General features: G+C 39.4%; 1 protein-coding gene across 1 annotated transcript in view; it reads right to left on the bottom strand.

Moving 5' to 3' along the window:
• Positions 1-2,073: 2,073 nt before the first annotated feature.
• The window catches only part of LOC109930959 (SH3 domain-containing kinase-binding protein 1), a gene marked incomplete at its 5' end in the record, with an annotated part of 89,783 nt that continues 72,139 nt past the window's right edge, over positions 2,074-19,717 (bottom strand). The window contains 3 exons of the mRNA XM_048602527.1: positions 2,074-2,212; positions 12,807-12,972; positions 17,476-17,574. Coding sequence (XP_048458484.1) covers positions 2,074-2,212; positions 12,807-12,972; positions 17,476-17,574 — 404 coding nt within the window. The remainder of the gene's footprint in view (positions 2,213-12,806; positions 12,973-17,475; positions 17,575-19,717) is intronic.

Below are 19,717 nucleotides of genomic sequence, written 5' to 3'. Positions count from 1 at the left end.
AGGAAGTTGGTTACCAGTCTAACCTTCAAGCCCTACATGTTTCAAAAATATTTCTTTTAAAAAAAGAAAAAAAATTGATATACAATGGTTTAGACATCCCTGCATTGAGATTCTTCTTTATAAAAGGGAGATGGGAAAGAAGTCTTGGAAATTATAATATACTTTCTTTCTTCCTTGACACATAATATAACTCTAGTAACCAAGTAAGCAACAGGTTCCATGGTTCAGAACTGCAAGCTAAGCATTAAACAATGCAGGAGCTGGCTAAATGCACATCCAAATTGACTTCATTTCATTCAATTATGTCCCATTGAAATCATAAAATTATCATGTTGGTGAATGGAGGTAGGCGCCCATCCCCTTCTATTTAGTTGCACAGAAAAGCTTTGATTGCTCTCTTTACAGCACAATTAAGGAAAGATTCAATATCGAAGTGCTCAAAAGAATGAATTTATTATTTAAATTGTTTGGATAGAAACTATCGCCACTGGAAGGACAGCCAGTAACCGGGGGATACAAATTTAAAATAATTGGCAGAACAGCAAGGAGGAAATAAGGATAAGTTATTTTACACTGAATTGTTGTGATCTGTGATGCACTGTCTGAAAGGATGACTGAAGAAGAACTAATAATAATCTTCACAAGAGATAAATACTCGACAATGGTGAATTTGAAGGTTCCTGGGGAATAATAATAATTGGATATTTCCTTCAAAGAATCAGGCATGATGGGTTGATTAGCTTCCACCTATGCTGCAAGGTGCCATGATCCTATTCTGCATTCTAAAAAGTAATGTATAGATTTAACCAAAAAATGTTTTTAAAAGTAACAGAGCTCAGAAAATTGCAGCAAGGTATGTTCTTAAAGGGACAGTTCACAGTCAACCTTTATCGATCCACTGAATATTTTATTGCTATAACTGACATCATATGTTTTATACACTCATGACTTATTTGCATAAAATCGGACCTTCCATGTAGAGAACAAGTAACATTTTTTCCCCCGAGTATTTTTCATGTGAACTACTAAGGCCTTCTCTTTGCTTTTGGTTTAGTTCTCAGTAGTGTGCATGCAAGTTACATTCTGAACTATAGAGTTCTCACAATTTTTTGAAATTATTGTGGCGATTTCTGTGTGACCAGCACAATTTAAAACAGCATCCACTTTGAGTGAAAGCTAATAAAATATGCAAGCACTTTGTTGGACTCGACTGATACATCCTCACACCTGTTTCATCCAACAAAGCATCAGATTTACATTTTAAAAACAAACCCAAGTTTTATTGCTAAGATTTTAAAAGTAGTATTAACTGACCCAGTTGTAAATATTGCTTTATATCATAAAGCAGTGGTATTGGTGAAGTTTTGCAATGACATATTGAAAATAGTCAATTGTAAATTGCAATGCTAAAAAAGTTTGTCCTAATCTTATACCCTTAATATTAAAAAAAAGTTTGTACAAAATATGTAAACCACGTTACAAATGCAACCAAAAGATTTATAAATAATCTCATGCTGACAGCGAAAAGTGGAACAATCTACTTTATAGGAGTTCTCTGAAGTCACCATTACCTGTGAAATATTTTTGAAACGCCAAGAGGCTGCAGCTTCTCAGAGAGTCTCGGTGCTTACAAGTATAATCCAGAACATTGTAAATTGCACTTGCTGTTACTGACCCTTTCTCAGATGTGAATTTTCAGTTGGTACGTTACATAATTCAGTGGTCAGTAAATCTCTTTTTCTCTCTGTCACTCATGCAAATACATACATATAAATAAATTCAAGTCCAAGTGACCATAGCAATATAAGCAACATGCAAACTTAAGCTACTCGCTTTTCAGCAGAGAATAATTGTCACAAGCCGGTCCTCACTGTAGTTCGTTTTGCATGTTTGCAGCACCTTAAAATAAAGCTTCCCAATGTGAATTTTGATTACAGTTAGTAATTATGCTTTATACATTCCATGTGGAAGGAGGTCAGTTAAAGAACTACGTACTGTATAATGGGTCCTTCTTCCAGAGCAATACATCTGTGTGTTATAACACAGTATGCAGCGTTACTATAGTGCAGCTATTTATAGGCGATTCGAAACAGCAGCTGAATGAGACACTGAATTCTTACCAATGTCATTGGTTTTTTCCAAGGTCTCTCTCTCCAAAGTGCTAAGCAGCACAACAGACACTCCTATTTCAGACTTTGGATCACTGTCAGACCTGCCCAAAAAACAAAGCCAGCTGTATCAGCTTTCACCTCCAGATTGTAGAACAGAATCACAGAAAATGAAGAAAGCATATATTTTACTGCAGACTGTGGAATTTAAATTTAAGCAGTCAAGTCTTTTGAAAACCAGCCTATGTGGAAACATGTGAAGCAGTAACACAGCTGTTGAATTACATTGTCATGTTTCTTGACTATTACCAGTCTATATCTAAGGGAATATAATTCAAACACCCATAAAACTCTTCCAGTTAGTGAACACTCTAAATGTCTGCCAAACCATGCTAATATTGTGTAGATTGCCCATGTTAATGTTTTCCAGGTCTTAGTCTCTGTCACGAAAGTATTTGACTGCTGGTCACATGTGGGCACTCTTCTGAAAGTCATCAGTCTGTATACAGATCACAAAGGGCACAAAATACATGCAAGTTATACTGCTGTTACACCTCCAAAAATCAGTGTCACCATTACTTCATTAAAAATATTCAAAACATTCCTTTAACTCATTGTTGTCCAACAGAAATCACTGACTACCCACAGGTGTAGATCAGTGAGACTGTTCTAACTGCATGCACAAATGTAGGCTAAATTAATTTCTACACAGGCAAATGTGCTTCACGTGCGTACAACAACTTTTCAAATGTCAACCACCAGTGACCAAGCTGGAAAAGTATAACATTTGAGGGCATGAACACACTGCTTTTCATTTCATCATTTGACTAACAAAGATATAGAAAAGCATGGACTACACAAATATGTGCATTTAGATCCCGCACTCAAAAAAAGTATCTGTAATTCATTCCTTACCAATGAGATATACGATGAGATATTTGGATTGCAAATTAGCCATATGTATCTATTGGCTAATGAATTGGTTAACAATGAAACAGCTTTATACTTATTCATAGTGAAAAACTATGAATCAAACTATTAAAAAGTAGAACATTTCTTAAAATTGTCCTAAAATATAATTGTAAGTTTAAAGAATACATATGTGCATTGCTAAATACAAATTATATGCAATAATATGCTAACTTTATGATAATTGGCAAAGTCAAATAGCACTTTTCTAAGTTTTCCAAATAACTAAAGGAAGAAAAATGTACATTTATCCCTTAAAGAGAAGGCTGTTGTGCCCCATGGCACTTTACCTGAACATAGACAGAAGCTGGATTTAGCTCCTTGGAGAGGAAGCTTTTCTGAATTCTACACCCGTTACTGCTGTTTATTCTCATAGCAAAAGTTGTTCCATTTGAATTGAAATTGTGGAAAAACACCTCCCATGTATTTACAGTAACATTTTTAGGAAAACAAAAATTTGAATTAAGAAGAGTAGATTGAAGCACATAACCTTGACTGCTAGAAGAAAAATTAGTTGCAGATGGAACCATCGTCTATTCCCTAATGAGGATGCCCTTCACTTCCTTAGACATGTGAGCACAACAGTCACCTCCAAGTCAAAATGTCCTCACAGTGATTACTGCACAGGAACAACACACTGTAAGCTATCAGTAAATTACTATTTAAAGATGAATATTAAAGTTCAGACATACTTTACAAATTTTTACTCTCTTAGCACCTCAGCTAGGTTAGGCTAATCTAAGCTACCTGCTCTCATTGTTTGTGATGTTCTCTAGACTCCTCAAGTGTGTTGCAAGCACACTCCCAGTCATCCACTTTTCCTCTATACAGCCTTAGCTACTTCCGCAGTCAGTACAAATTACTGATTAACTGTAGGATAAATAGAATGATGCATAAGTTATTTGTGTAATTTTTCATTTGTACAAGCCTAGTTTCTTTTTCATTAAAAATTAGGTAGTTTTTCAGAAATCTTGGTATCATATTTAGTCACCAATTGCAACAGCCAGCAACAGTGAATGGTCTACTGCATTTTTCATATTCAAAACCTTTGCCATATGTTGATGTAGATATATTGGCACAGCTACAGAGAATTCTGATAAAATATCATCAGCTTGAAATGTCAGTCTGCCTCTCCACAAATGCTGCCTGACTTAACTGTGTCCAGGATTTTCCATTTCATTAAAAGAGGAGATTAGCTTGTTTTTGATGCAAGTAATGTTACACAGATAAGCAATAAAGGCCATACTGTAAACCAAAGATGACACTAAACACAAACTCTATGTTGAGTGAATACATTCCAATTGCTGTCTTAGCCCAAAGCATGTTATTCGCTTGCAGTCTTGGAGGTTTGCCACTTTATTTGCATTTTACATACATGTTCAATAAGCATGGTGTGGGTTATTAGTGTTACCATTCAACTTGGGAACACAGATTTTTTTCTTTGTTATGTTCACCCTGAAAATGATACACACACAAGGTTATGTTTTTTTAGAAATTCATCAGCCAGTTTAGAACCTTAGTGTTTTGGAAAAAATGTAGGTATGCTTGGACAAGCAAAATGCTGAGTAACCTAAACATAACATGTAGAGGGGTTTCAGATACTTCACTGAACTCTTATTATCAGGTGTTCTCCAGAAGATAAAGATGTAAGAGACTACACATGGCATTGCCTTCCCATAAAAATCATGATGACTTAGATCACACTCTGTTTTAGAAAAAGATGCAATATAAATTTCATCAACACTTTGGTGGTGAATGATACATAACAAACATAACTAAAATGTGTAAATAAACAATAAAAACTGAGAAATAATAATGAAATAGCCCTTAAGACTAAATATCTGTAAATCCATTAATTGCAAGGCATTAAGCAATCACAGTCAAATACAATTCTCTTTTGTAGGATTACATTGATAGAAAATGGACAAGGACAGTATGTGGATGACCAGGTGTCCAGCACATCAGCAACAAAAGAACCACAGGAATTCTTTGGGAATGTAGCACTCTCAGACTGGTAAGGGTGACAACATCTTTCGGGAGTACAGTTGAGAGCAAATCCTTGATATTGTGGGACAAATGACTGAGTGAGAGCACGGCAAGATGTAGAAATGCAGTAGTTAGGGGGGTACGGACAGCGAGTACGAGAGTGGATTACAGGCTAACATAAAAGGGATCCAAAAATTTTCTGTAGACACGTAAATAGTTAAAGGAAGGGTGGGGAAAATTAGGGTGCAAAAGACAACTTTCTTGTGGAAAGAAAGGGCATGACTGAGGTGCTAACTGAATGCTTTGTATCCGTCTTCACTGGAGAAGAGGATGTTGTCATTACAGCAGTAGGAGTCGTCAATAACAATATTGACAAGATGAAAGTAAGAATAGGATATTTAATAGACTGGCTGTGGTTAAATCAGAAAAGTCACTAGGAAATATGTGCCTAAGGTTACAGAAGGAAATAAGAGGCTCTAGCCATAACTTTCAAATCTTAACTTAAAATGGCTATGGTACCAGAAGACTGAAGGATTGTATATATTACACCCATTTGAAAAGGTAACCACAGACCAGTCAGACCAACATCAATGGTGGAAAATTTTCAGACAACTGTAAATGGAATTTGGAAAAATATGGCTTATTACATGAAAGTTAGCATCGATTTCTAAGACTAATTTGATTGATTTATTTGTTGAGGTAAGAGATGGTTAACCAGCTACAAAGTAACAGCTTACTGATGATACAAAACTCAAACGTAGAAACTCCAAAATATGGTAAACAAGAAGGAGAGGGTCAAACTTCAGGAGTATGTTTCTGCTGAAATGGGCAGACAAATTAAAGATCAATGTAGTGTTGTGTAATGATACATTTGCTGGGTAGAATCTGAAATGACAATAAAAAAGAAATCAGGTAATTTATAGTGACTATAGGAAGAATATGATAAAAGTCTATGTTCTCAAATCTTTGAAGATCAAATTTAAAATGGCAGTTACAAAAGCAACAAGGATCCTGATTTTACTAATTGAATTATTCAGCACAATGAAATTTGGAAAATTCCAAATTTAGTTTTTGTTTATTCATGCAAAGGAGAAGGGTGTTGCTGGCTACATGTCCACCCTTAATTGCCCTTGAGAAAGTGGTGGTGAGCTGCCTTTTTGAAGTGCAGCAGTGCTGCAGATATAAGGACACCCATAGCTGTTAGTGAGTTTCAGAATTTTCACAGCAAAAGAACAACAATGTAGCTCCAAATCGGGATACTACGTGGCTTGTAAGTAGTGGTGTTCCCACACATCTGCTACCCTTGCCGCCCTAGATGTACAGGTTACAGGTTTGGAAGGTGCCAGTGACAAAGCCTTGTTGAGATACATCTTGTAGATGGTACATACCCCTGCCACTGAGAGTCAGTGTTGAAGGTGGGGGACGGGACACCAACATGCAAGCTGTTTATTCTGGATGGTGTCAAGTTTGTTGAGTATTGTTAGAGCTGCACTCGTCCAGGCAATTGGATACTACTACAACACTTCTGACTTGTGCCTTGTAAATGATGCTAGGCTTTAGGGAGACAGTTGGGAGTTACTCAACACAGAATTCCTAGTGTCCAACCTACTCTTGTATTTACATGCAGTTGTTGATATTCGGGAATTCAGCAACAGTAATGCCATTGAACGATTAGATTCTCTTTGGCTGGTGACGGCCATAGCCTGCTCTTTGTGGTTCAAATGTAAGAACATAAGAACTAGGAGCAGGAGCAGGCCATCTGGCCCCTCGAGCCTGCCCCGCCATTTAAAAAGATCATGGCTGATCTTTTTGAGACTCAGCTCCACTTACCCGCCCACTCACCATAACCCTTAATTCCTTTACTGTTCAAAAATTTACCTAGCCTTGCCTTAAAAACATTCAGCGAGGTAGCTTCAAACCACTTCACTGGGGAGGGAATTCCACAGATTCACAACCCTTTGGGTGAAGAAGTTCCTCCTGACCTCAGTCTTACATCTGCTTCCCTTTATTTTGAGGCGATGCCCTCTAGTCCTAGTTTCACCTGCTAGCGGAAACAACCTCCCTGCCTCCACCTTATCTATTCCCTTCATAATCTTATATGTTTCTATAAGATCTCCCCTCATTCTTCTGAGTTCCAATGAGTATAATCCCAGTCTACTCAGTCTCTCCTCATAATCCAACCCTCTCAATTCTGGAATCAACCGAGTGAATCTCCTCTGCACCCCTTCCAGTGCTAGAATATTTCTTCTCAAGTAAGGAGACCAAAACTGCACACAGTACTCCAGGTGTGGCCTCACCAGGACCCTATACAGCTGCAGCATAGCCTCCCTGTTTTTAAACTCCATCCCTCTAGCAATGGCAGACAAAATTCCATTTGCCTTTTTAATTACCTGCTGCACCTGCAATCCTACTTTTAGTGATTCATGCACAAGGACATCCAAGTCCCTCTGCACAGCAGCGTGCTGCAATTTTTTACCATTTAAAACATAGTCCATTTTCCTGTTATTCCTACCAAAATGGATGACTTCACACTTATCAACATTGTACTCCATCTGCCAGACCTTTGCCCACTCACTTAGACTATCTATATCCCTCTGCAGACTTGCAGTGTCTTCTGCACACTTTGCTCTACCACTCACCTTAGTGTCATCTGCAAATTTTGACACACCACACTTAGTTCCCAACTCCAAATCATCCATGTAAATTGTAAACAATTGAGGTCCCAACACTGATCCCTGAGGCACACTACTAGCCACTGACCGCCAACCAGAAAAACACCCATTTACCCCTACTCTTTGCTTTCTACTGGTCAACCAATCCTCTATCCATGCCAATACATTACCTGTAATACCGTGGAACTTTATCTTATGTAGCAGCCTTTGGTGTGGCACCTTGTCGAATGCCTTCTGGAAATCCAGATACACCACATCCACAGGTTCCCCATTGTCCACCATGCAAGTAATGTCCTCAAAGAATTCCACCAAATTAGTTAAACATGACCTACCCTTCATGAACCCATGCTGGGTGTTTCCAATGGGATAATTTATATCCAGATGTCTTGCTATTTCTTCCTTAATGATAGATTCAAGCATTTTCCCCACTACCGAAGTTAAGCTAACTGGCCTATAGGTACCTGCTTTTTGTCTACTTCCTTTTTTAAACAGTGGCATCACATTGGCTGTTTTCCAATCTGCGGGAACCACCCCAGAGTCCAGTGAATTTTGGTAAATAATTACTAGTGCATTTGCTATTTCCCCCATCACCTCTTTTAGTACCCTGGGATGCATTTCATCAGGGCCAGGAGACTTGTCTACCTTTAGCCCCATTAGCTTGTCCAGCACTGCCTCCTTAGTGATAATGATAGTTTCTAGGTCCTCGCCTGCTTTAACCTTCTTGCCATTAGTTTTTGGCATGTTATTTGTATCTTCCACTGTGAAGACCGACATGAAATAACTGTTTAATGTCTCGGCTATTTCCTCATTCCCAGTTATTAAAATTGGCCTTCTCATCCTCTAAAGGACCAATGTTTACCTTTGCCACTCTTTTACGATTTACATATTTGTAGAAACTTTTGCTGCCTGTTTTTATATTCTGAGCTAGTTTACTCTCATAATCTATCTTACTTTTCTTTATAACTTTTTTTGTGGCTTTCTGTTGGCCTTTAAAGATTTCCCAGTCTATTAGTTTCCCACTACTCTTTGCTTTTTTGTATGTGTTTTTTTTTCAATCTGATACTTTCCTTTATTTCCTTAGACATCCATGGCTGGCTCTCTCTTTTTCTACAGTTCTTCCTTATCACTGGAATATACTTCTGCGGAGCACTGTGAAAAATCGTTTTGAAAGTCCTCCACTGTTCCTCAATTGAACCATCATAAAGTTTTTGCTCCCATTCTACTTTAGCTAACTCCTCCCTCATTCCTTCATAGTCTCCTTTGTTTAAGCACAGGACATAGGTACTGGATTTAACCTTCTCACGCTCCATCTGTATTTTAAATTCAATCATACTGTGATCACTCCTTCCGAGAGGATCCCTAACTGTGAGATCATTAATTATTCCTGTCTCATTACACAGGACTAGATCTAGGATAGCTTGCTCCCTCGTAGGTTCCATTACATATTGTTCAAGGAAATTATCGCGGATGCATTCTATGAACCCCCTCCTCAAGGCTGCTATGACCGACCTGGTTTGACCAATCGATTTATAGATTAAAATCCCCCATGATAATTGCTGTACCATTTTTACACGCATTAGCTATTTCTATGTTTATTGCCTGCCCCACCACAATGTGATTATTTGGTAGCCTATAGACCACACCTATCAGTGACTTCTTCTCCCTGCTATTCCTAATTTCCACCATTTGTCAGCCCAAGCCTGGATATTGTCCAGGTCTTTCTGCATATCAATGCAGAGCACTCCAGTAACTGAAAAATCACAAATGGCACTGCATTAACATGTAATCATCAGCAAACATGCCCATTTCTGACCTTACGATGGTGGGAAAGGCCAATGTGAAAGCAGCTGAACATGGTTGTGTCTAGGACATGACAGTGAAGAAATCTCAGAGCTCTTGTAGTGCAGTGGTAATGTCCCTACACCTCTGAGCCAGAAGGACTGGGTGCTCACCTGCTGCAAAGGTGTGTAATGACAACTCTGAACAGGTTGATTAGTAAGTACCGACTTAAGGATCTCCTGCATTTGAAGCTGAGTTGACCGACCTCTAACAACTGCAACTCTGCATTCCTACTGACTTTAGTTTTGATAGGGTTCCTTGATGCCACACATAGTCCACTGCAGCCTTGATGTCAAGGGGAATTACTCTCAACTCCCCTCTGAAGGTCAGCTCTTACGGCCAGGTTTGGAAAAAGGCTATATAGTGAGGTTACGAGGTCAGTGGCTTTGGAGGTTCTCGCTCAAACCCACTGAGCATCAGTTAACGAACAGGTTATTGTGAAGCAAGTGCTGCTTGATAACAGTGTCAATGATCCCTTCTACTATTTTACTGATAATCAAGTGTAGACTGATAAGGCAGTAATTTGATAGGTGGATTTATCTTGCTTTTTTTTGTGCAGAACATACCTGAGCAATTTTCCACATTGTTGGGCGGTAATTAGTGTGGTAGCTTAACTGGAATACAATTAGATTAGAATTACATTTTATTGTCACATGTACTCAAGTATAGGAATACATGAGTACAGTGAAAAGTGTACAAAGTTGCCATTCTCAAGTGTCATCTTAGTTACAAACCAGAATTTTAAAAATAAACAGCAGAGATAAAAGAAAGCCAAAAGATAAGAAAGCTAAAAGGTAGGAAATACATCCAGATCTTAAAATAGAGAGAAGTGCTGGTGCTAAGAGCTGGATGTCACCAGTGCAAATGTGAAAACTAAAATGACAGCATCAACTGAAAGCACAAATGGGAACACATTGATGTCAAACATGGAGAGGCAAAGGATTAGTGTTTTGAGGACCAGACAGAAGCTGTTCCTGTCCAGTTACAACACTGGCATTTGACAACAGGTGACAACGTGGAAGATAGCCAACATATGTCCTGTACACAAAAAGCAGGGCAAATCCAACCCGGCAAAATACCACCTCATCAGTTTACAATGCTGTACTACTTGCAACCCTTCAGATACTAAAGCTGTCCATGTTCAAATGCAACGAGATTACGACAATATCCAAGTTTAGACTGACAAGTGGCAAATATCATTCACATCACACAAATGCCAGGCAATGTCCATCTCCAATCTAACCACTACCCCTTGACATCCAATGGTGTTATCATCACTGAATTCCCCACTATCAACATCCTGGGGTTACTACTGACCCAAAAATCAACTAGAATCACCTCATAAATACAGTGACGACAAGAGCAGGTCAGAGGCTAGGAATCTTACAACGAGTAACTCATCTTCTAATTTCCCAAAACCTGTTCATCATGCACAAGGCACAAGTCATGGCTGAGATGGAATACTCCCCATTCGCCTGGGTGCAGCTCCAACAACACTCAAGAAGCTTGACACCATCCAAGACAAAGCAGACCGTTTGATTGGCACCACATTCACAAGCATCCCTCCCTTTGGCACGGGCCCTCAGTAGCAGCAGTGTGTGCTGTCAACAAGATGCACTGCAGGAATTTGCCAAAGATGCTTAGGCAACACCTTCTAAATTTATAACTACTTCCATTCAGAAAGACGGCCGCAGCAGATACATGGGAACACCAACATCTCCAAGTTCCCTGCCAAGCCACTCATCATCCTGACTCAGAAATATATCATCATTCCTTCACTGATCCTGGGTCAAAATCATGGAATTCCCTCCCTAATGACATTGTGGGTCTACCTACTGCATATGGACTGCAGCAGTTCACCTCTACTTTCACTAGGGCAACGAGGGTTAGGCAACAAATTCTGGCCAGCCAACGATGCCCACGTCCCACAGTGAATTAACAAAAAAAGCACCAGAGCAGAAAGAGAAGTCACTGCAAGGGATTCTCTGGTTACAATCAGATAGACAAGGATAGTAAAATGAAAGAATAGTCCCATCAGCTGCACTATGGTGGAAAGACGTCAGAAAACAATGGTGTGGTCAAAGGTTTAAGAAGAAGGTAAAGTCACCAAAGTCCCAGAGAACCTTTAGAGAGAGATGGCTTGTAGTGAACTTAACATGTGTCACCACGGTTCAGGCAATAGGAAAGGTTGAGAAGGTGGGACCTTCACAGTGACCTCCATCGGTAGAGGAAATTGAACCTTTGCTGTTGGTGTCACTCTGCATCGCAAACCAGCTGTCTTGTCAATTGAGCTAACCAATCCCCAACTGTGGCCAATTCTGTCAAAGGTTGCACAAAGGTCAGCAGGATCAGGGGAGGGCAACTTTACCCTCATAACAGTCATATAGGATGTTATTTGTAACTTTGATGAAATTTTTTTGGTACTTCGACAGGGGCAGAAACCTGATTGGGGGTATTCAAACATGGTATTTCCGCAAATATATCTTCTTCAAGGCAGTTTCCCAAATAAACTTATAGCTGCTGAAGGCAACATTCACTTACAATGACCAACTATCAGACTGTAGGCACTAGGAGGTGGCAGTATTCTTGCCAAGTCCACAGATGGAGAAAAATACAACTAATACCACATTAAAAATGGGTACTGATCTGGAGGTGACCAACAATCAGATTGTCGGCACTAAGAGGTGGCAGTATTATTGCCAAGTCCACAGATTGAGAAAAATGCAACTAATTCCTCATTAAAAACATTTCTGGCATTCTCAGCTAAGTGCTTTGGAGATGGGAGGATTACTGCAGATTTTTAAAAAGTGAGGGACAAAACTGAAAAGAAAGAAAAGTTTCAATTATTGGTGAACATAGGGGATCAGGAGGGTAAATTGGGTGATCAGCTGTTTCGTCAGAATAGGATTGTGGGAACATGAGGTGGGTCTGATGGAAAAGATGAGCCTAGAGAGGACATGAGAAGAGATAGGTTTAGAAAAAAACAAACAAACAATCTTTAGTTGAGAAAAGAATCCAACTCTTTGACCAAGCATTTGACTGTCTACCCTAATACTTGTGAAATGCCTAGGTAATTTGCTATATGAATACAATCGGTGTTGGAGGAAACTACATATATAAAAAATGTTTTAAGAACACATTACAAAATAAATCATTTGAATCTTTGTAATTTGTCCTTGTTAGGTCATAGCAAATTGGGATAAATACAAACAGTTGACTGACACAAACCTACCTGGAATGAGCTGCAGGTGCTGCTGGTCTTTCTGGCCTTTTAGGAGGCAACGTATTTGGTCTGTTCAAAGAATTGGTCTTGGGAGGCAAAGGTTTCTTCGGTGGTATTGCAGGTACTGAAGGTTTAGACAGTTCTATAGATTTCTGATCTCTTTCTGACTTTTCTTCTAAAAAGAAGAAAACAAACATTATAGTGTCTATTCTTCACAGCAGTCTGCAAAACAATTCTAAAATCATTTCCTCTTTTATAAAGTATACAATTAGATAAATATCACTCTTAATAGACAAAGTAGAAAAGTACGACTAGAATTATTTCTGCAAACATATCTTCTTCAAGGCAGTTTCCCAAATAAACTTATAGCTGCTCAAAGCAACATTCACTTACAATGACCAACTATCAGACTGTAGGCACTAGGAGGTGGCAGTATTCTTGCCAAGTCCACAGATGGAGAAAAATACAACTAATACCACATTAAAAACATTTCTGACATTCTCAGCTGTTCTTTGTTCACCACAAGATTAGGATTTTGTTCTCTAAACAGTCTATCCAAAATAGTTGTCTCACTAAAATTACAAACTCTAGCAACTTACACAAATATAGGCATGGGCTGAATTATTGATGAAAGTGATATTAAATGTCAATTTCCAGAGCTAATGATTTGATATAGCTTTTGTGTATGTCAATGCAAAGCTCCAAATCGAATAACCCTCATTCACTATTGGCAGAGTTCTCAAACAACGGAGAATTCACAGCCTTGGTTAAAGAAAACATGCACGCAGCTTCTGAAATTCTAAGCTGCTGATTTCAACTGGATGGTCAGGTGCAAGATAAAAACTATGGTGAATTGTACGAACACTGTCTCCCCATTCCACCACTACAGAGACAAAGATATTGAGCTGAATCTTACTTTTTTTGGGTTACGTGACAATTGTGTCAGATTTCCACACCCCCCACCCTCCTCCAAGGCTTTTGCCACGAAGCTTAGCAAAATTTCTCATTGTATCTTAACCAAATTCGCCTCATTCGCTACTTACCTGCCTCTATAGTGTCCATCTTATCCAAATCTATCCCCATCTTAACATACTCGTTCCTAGAACAATTTGCCACTCAGTGGACATCTGCCAAAAGACAAGCAGCCTTGGCACCAAGCCACCTTTTAAACGCTGCTATACACCTGGGTGAGCATTGGAAATCCAGCATGGGCCCTCACCTACAACGTAATGGTACAGCAGCCACAAATCAACTCTGCTCATGGTGACACTACATTGAACACACAATTCCATTCTCTCACCCGTCATTGTTTAAGCTTTGCCACGCACTTTACCTGTCCTTAAGGTACATCCCATTTTCATTGCTATGCTGTACCCAGAACCCCTGGAGATTTGCATTTTGTCATTGTCCAGTAAGGGAACATTGCATACAAACAGAGCTTTTATTTGCATTTTATTGACCATTTTATTTTTCATAGTGGTCTGCTACACCCAGTTCTCATTGACCAGAACCAGGTGTCATTCTGGTCTTATGTTGTTTGTAGTATGAGACGCAGCTAAACTCCATCACGTACAAAGAGAGTTCCATTTTCCTCAAAAAGTCCATCCTCCTTTTCAGAAGGATACCCCATTCCCAGAGGCACAAAGCACATCAGGGTGATGCGACATACTTTGTCCAGATTATAGTGGAGCTCTCTTACCCCCAACTGATCCAGACTGGTAAGAGCTTGCACAGATGGCATGTGATGTTTTTTCAAATTACTCATGGGACGTGGACATTGCTGGCTAGTCAGCATCTACTGCCCTTCCCTAGTTGCCTTGAGGTGGTGGTGGTGAGCTGCCCTCTTGAAATGCTGCACTCCATATATCAGAGGTTGACCCACAATGTTCTTAGGGAGGGAACTGGAGAGCTGAATGCCCTACTCCTGCTCCTACTTTATATGTTTCTATGTTGGACTCCAAAATCTATGAAGTCTCAATACATCAGGTCAAACATAGACAAGAAAACTGCTAATTACCAATTACTCCCACTCATCACTAAAAGTAGTTTGGTAGAACCAATACTGACCGAGCTGGTTGAGCCCTCAAGGAGACAGATGCTAGAGATGCTAGGGTCTCTAGCAGTTGCAAAGTAACCAAAAACGGGCAAAGATCTGCATGTCCTGCCCTTACCTTCATTCTCCTACCTGTCACCACTGCACAGCCCATGGGGAGACAAACTTCCATCTTCAAATTGAGGAAAGCATCTATCGTGTTGTGTGGCATTAACACTGTGCTAAATGGGATAGGTTTTGATCAAATCCAGCGACTTTAAGCTAGGCATTCATGAGGGACAATGAGCCATTAGCATCAGAATCGTGTTTAGTCACAATCTGTAACCTCATTTTTTCACTTTTTCATTACCATCAGCCAGGGGTTTAACCCTGATTCAATGAAGAATGCTACAGCGTATGCCAGGAGCTGCACAAGCCACACCTAAAATTTAGTTGTCAACTTGGTGAAGCAACAGCACAGGATACAGTGAAAACCTATGGATCAGATCAAAGTTCTGCGTCCTGCCGCATCCACTTGTGAATGGTGATGGACAATTAAACAACCAAATGAAGGGTGGAGGTTTCACAGATAGCTCCACTTTCAATGACGAGGGAGTCCAGCACATCAGTGCAAAGGCAGATCTCAAGTATTTTTGGCCAATTTTAGCCAAAAGAGCCATGAGGGTGACCCATCTTGGTCTACCATCAAGATCCCCAAAAATCACAGGTGTCAATCTTCAACCAATACATTGCACAATATCACAAAACACCTGAATACTACAAAAGCCACAGATCCTGACAACATTCTGGCAATTAAGCTGAAGATCTGTGCTCCAGAACTAGCTGCATCACTAGGCAAGCTGTTCCAGTACAGCTACAACACTGGTATTTACCAGACAATGCAGAAAATTGCAGAGCCACATTCTGTACACAAAAACAGGACAACTTCAACGAACCAATTGCTGCCCTATCAATCTACTCTTGATTGTCAGCCATGTGATGGAAAGGGTCAAGCGGTACATGCAAAACTGTAACCAGCTCACTGATGCTCTGTCTCTATTCTATCAGGACAACTTGGCTCCTGACCTCATTACAGGCTTGGTCCAAACATGGACAAAGGAACTGAACTCCAGAAGTGTGGGGAGAGTGACTGCCCTTGACATTAACGCAACATTCTACTAAGTGTGGCATCAAGGAGCCATAGCAAAACTAGAGTGAATGACGATCAGGGAAAATCTCTCTGCTGGTTGGAGTCATACCTAGCACAAAGGAAGATGGCTCAGATTGTTGGCAGTCAAACATCTCTGGTTCTTCAGGATCGTGTCTTAGGCCCAACCTCTTCAGCAGCTTCATCAATGATCTTCCCTCCCTCATAAGGTCAGAGGTGAGGGTGTTTACTGATGACTGCACAATGTTTACCATGATTTGAGACACTGTAGATACTCAACATTTTAAAGATATGCAAAACCAGTATACTACAACCTGGTAAGATATACTCAGCAAAGCACCCATGCTATTTTTTTTTTAAAACTGTCTGAATATGGACAAAGCCAGCATTTATTAACCTGAGAAGGTAGCAGCGGCCTTATTCTTGACCTGCTGGTAACAGTTTAACTGCTTAGCTTAGCCAATTCAGAGTCAGAGTCAATCTTATTGTTGCAAGATGAGTTACATTTAAGTAAAATAAAAATTATGGAACGTTAGTGGGCAGGTTATAAAAACAGCTAAATGCTAATTAATGTTGGCATTTATCTCAAGAGGGATGGAAGTTATGCTACACCCACATGAAGCTTACTTGCTACCACAGTTAGAGGACTGTATCCAGTTCAGGGCACTAAATCTCAGGAACGATATGCAAGATCTGGAAAGGGTACAGCAAAATCAAAGTAACAAGCATCAAATTCTGAGGACAGTTTAAATGGAATAGGTTTGTATTGGTTTAACTACAAAAAAGAAAATGAAAATTTAATTGCTATGATTTCACATGAAAGAAAGGAAGTAGAAGTGTCATTATTCTGAACTTGAGAAAACAACAAATGTCCAGCCATAAATCAAAAGGTTCAGGATACAAGGCTAAGTAGGTCAGCAACTATCCCCAAGGCAACCTACATGAATTTCTTGGGGAATACCACAGGATGCAGCTGAATACAATTATAGTATTTACTATAATGAGAAAGGTGACAGCTCCAGTCCTGTCTCAATTTAATTTCTCCACGCTGCAATTACTGGACAGCCAGCCTCATATCATTTCCCACCTCTCATACTCACTGATGAGAGGAGCTGCAAGACAGATAGTTGTTTAATTCAACCACGTGCCCTTAGGATTTCTGTATCCATGAGGACTCTCTTGCTCACGGTATTGATCATTCAAAGCATATTTCCTATGGATGTGTGCTTCCTAGAACAATGATGTCCGCTGTTATAAATAACTCCATTCACACCAGATAACCCTGATTTGACCAGCCAAAAGTGTAGCTCAAATTTGCTCGGTTTCTGCAGCTACAGTAACAGCAAACTGAAAAACTGTGCATGGACTTCTGAGTGATGTAAGTAGCCTTAGACAGAAAAAATAGCTATTATTTCATATCTTCAATGCATCTCAACTATAATACATCCCAAGATGAAAACAGGCAGTAAATTTCATACCTTTGTCCTCTATCCTGGTTGGGAGAGAGTCCGGTCTTTCTGGAGGCATTCTTTTTGCTTCATTCTTCTTGTCCACTAACGAACCATCAAATTTGGATCCTAGCAAACCAAAAGCACCATGTACTTTATTACAGAAGCTACTACAGTGTGAAAATAATCTAGAAAAATCCACAGAAGCTCCTGCATTTATCCTTCCAGAAACATTGTGAACTTGAACAATTGTCAGAACAAAGAATTGTCAAGCTCTTAGGTGAAAACACATCATCAGTGAAGTGTTGCACTTTGGGAGCACTACCGTACTACTATAATTTTCTACCTTATTTTGTTGCAACTACTCCGCACACGGGTGTCTTCATACAGAGCACCACTGGATCAGCTCATTCAGTTCTACCATTGGTTTCAATCAAGGAAAAAAATGCATTTCTGTTCACAAATGAAGTTCCTGAACATTCAGTTACATGTTAGACTCATTATACTGCAAGTTATTGAGACTGATTTTATTTCCCACACTATTCCACAGAATCTACAAAAACAGAAACCTTTGAATTGCATCTATCTCAAAGCAGAGTTTTAAACAAAACCAAAAGTAAGAAACGCCACTGATATGAGTCAGCGAAACTGGATTCTGTCTCTGCACAGCTTATTATTATTCCTGCTGCAGGAATTTGGACCACAATGCTCATGAGAAGAAAGCAGTTTTCCTATGAATCAACAGTGGCTGCCTGTTCTCAGTACAAGAATATCAGAGCAGAACAATTCTGACCAAACAGTTTATCCTTTTGGTGTCAGAAATGATTAAAAAGTAGTGAGTTTTCATAGCTCTGGGTGACACAGAATAGCGCTTTAATTACACTTTATGCATTTCAATTTATTTAATCTGACTGGCATAAACTGATTCTAACTGATATTCCAGTGCTGTTGAATTCTGTGCCTACAAAATACTGCTTCCTGACTATCTTAATGACAGTACTATTTGAGGGAAAAAAAGAAGAAATTTGTCTTCTCCAAATAATAGAATTACCAAATGGTTACAGCACAGGAGAGGGCATGCAATTCATCATGTCTGAGGTTGCTTTCTGCAAGAACATCTCAGCTAGACCCACTCACTTAACTTTTTCACACAGCACTGTAATATATTTTTCTTTCAAAATGAATTGAATAATCATGAAATAATATACAAAAACCCTGAAAGTTGAACTAAAATTAACATGATGATAAAGGTTCATCTTACGGTATGCACATACCAAATAATACATTAATGTAGCAGTTATGTCCTGAAGCAGTAGTCTGGAAACTTGGACTAATAATCCAATTTTTAGAAAAAGAAAATAAAAATCTTAGTAAAAATACTAGTGAAAGTCACCATGAAGCTGTCAAACTGTCAAAAAAACACAATAAATGTTCCTCCAGTGAAAGAAACTTACAGTCCATACAGATTCTATCCCATATGTGGCTCCAGATCCATGTAAATGGGTTGGACATTTTACTGACCCTTAAGTGATCTATTTTTAGTGATGAGGAAGCTAAGAATACCAATAAAATCATAAGAAGCCAGAGCAGTAGGGCATTTAGCCCATCAAGTCCTCTCTGCCATTCAATGAATTCAGGCAGCTCTGATAACCCTAAACTCCACTTCACTGCCTTCTTGCCATAACCCTCGAAACCCTTTAATCCTAGATTAAAAGTCTATCGCAGCCTTGAACATACTTATTGACAAAGCCTCAACAGCCTTCTGCAGTAAATGCCACAAATTCTCCACCCCGAGTTCTGAGGAAGGATCACCGGACCCGAAACGTTAACTCTGGTTTTTCCTTCACAGATGCTGTTTGTTCCTGATTTACAGCATCCGCAATTCTTTCAGTCTTTATTCCGTTGGCCTTCCTAATTACATGCTGCACCTGTGTGCTAGCTTTCTTTATTTTGGGTACAACTAGCGCCCCCCCCATTCCACGGCTAGTTTTCTCCATTTAAGTAATGTTGTTCTTTTGTTCTCCCTTCCAAAATTAACAATTTCACATTTTCCGCCATTATGTTCGATCTACACCGTTCTGTCTACTTACTTAACTCTGTGTAAACGGTTTATATCTCCTTCACAACTTACCTTTCTACCTGAGAGATAGTCAGAACTGCCAATGTTGAAGTCTGAGATAACACAGTGTGGAACTGGAGGAACACAGCATGCCAGGCAGCATCAGAGGAACAGGAAAGCTGACGTTTCGGGTCAGGACCCTTCTTCAGAAAG

The sequence above is a fragment of the Rhincodon typus genome, chromosome 11 (genome assembly GCF_021869965.1).
Source record: "Rhincodon typus isolate 14 chromosome 11, sRhiTyp1.1, whole genome shotgun sequence".
Lineage (NCBI taxonomy): Eukaryota > Metazoa > Chordata > Chondrichthyes > Orectolobiformes > Rhincodontidae > Rhincodon > Rhincodon typus.
The sequence above is the reverse complement of the archived record's forward strand: the minus strand, read 5'-3'. Positions and strand labels throughout refer to the sequence as shown.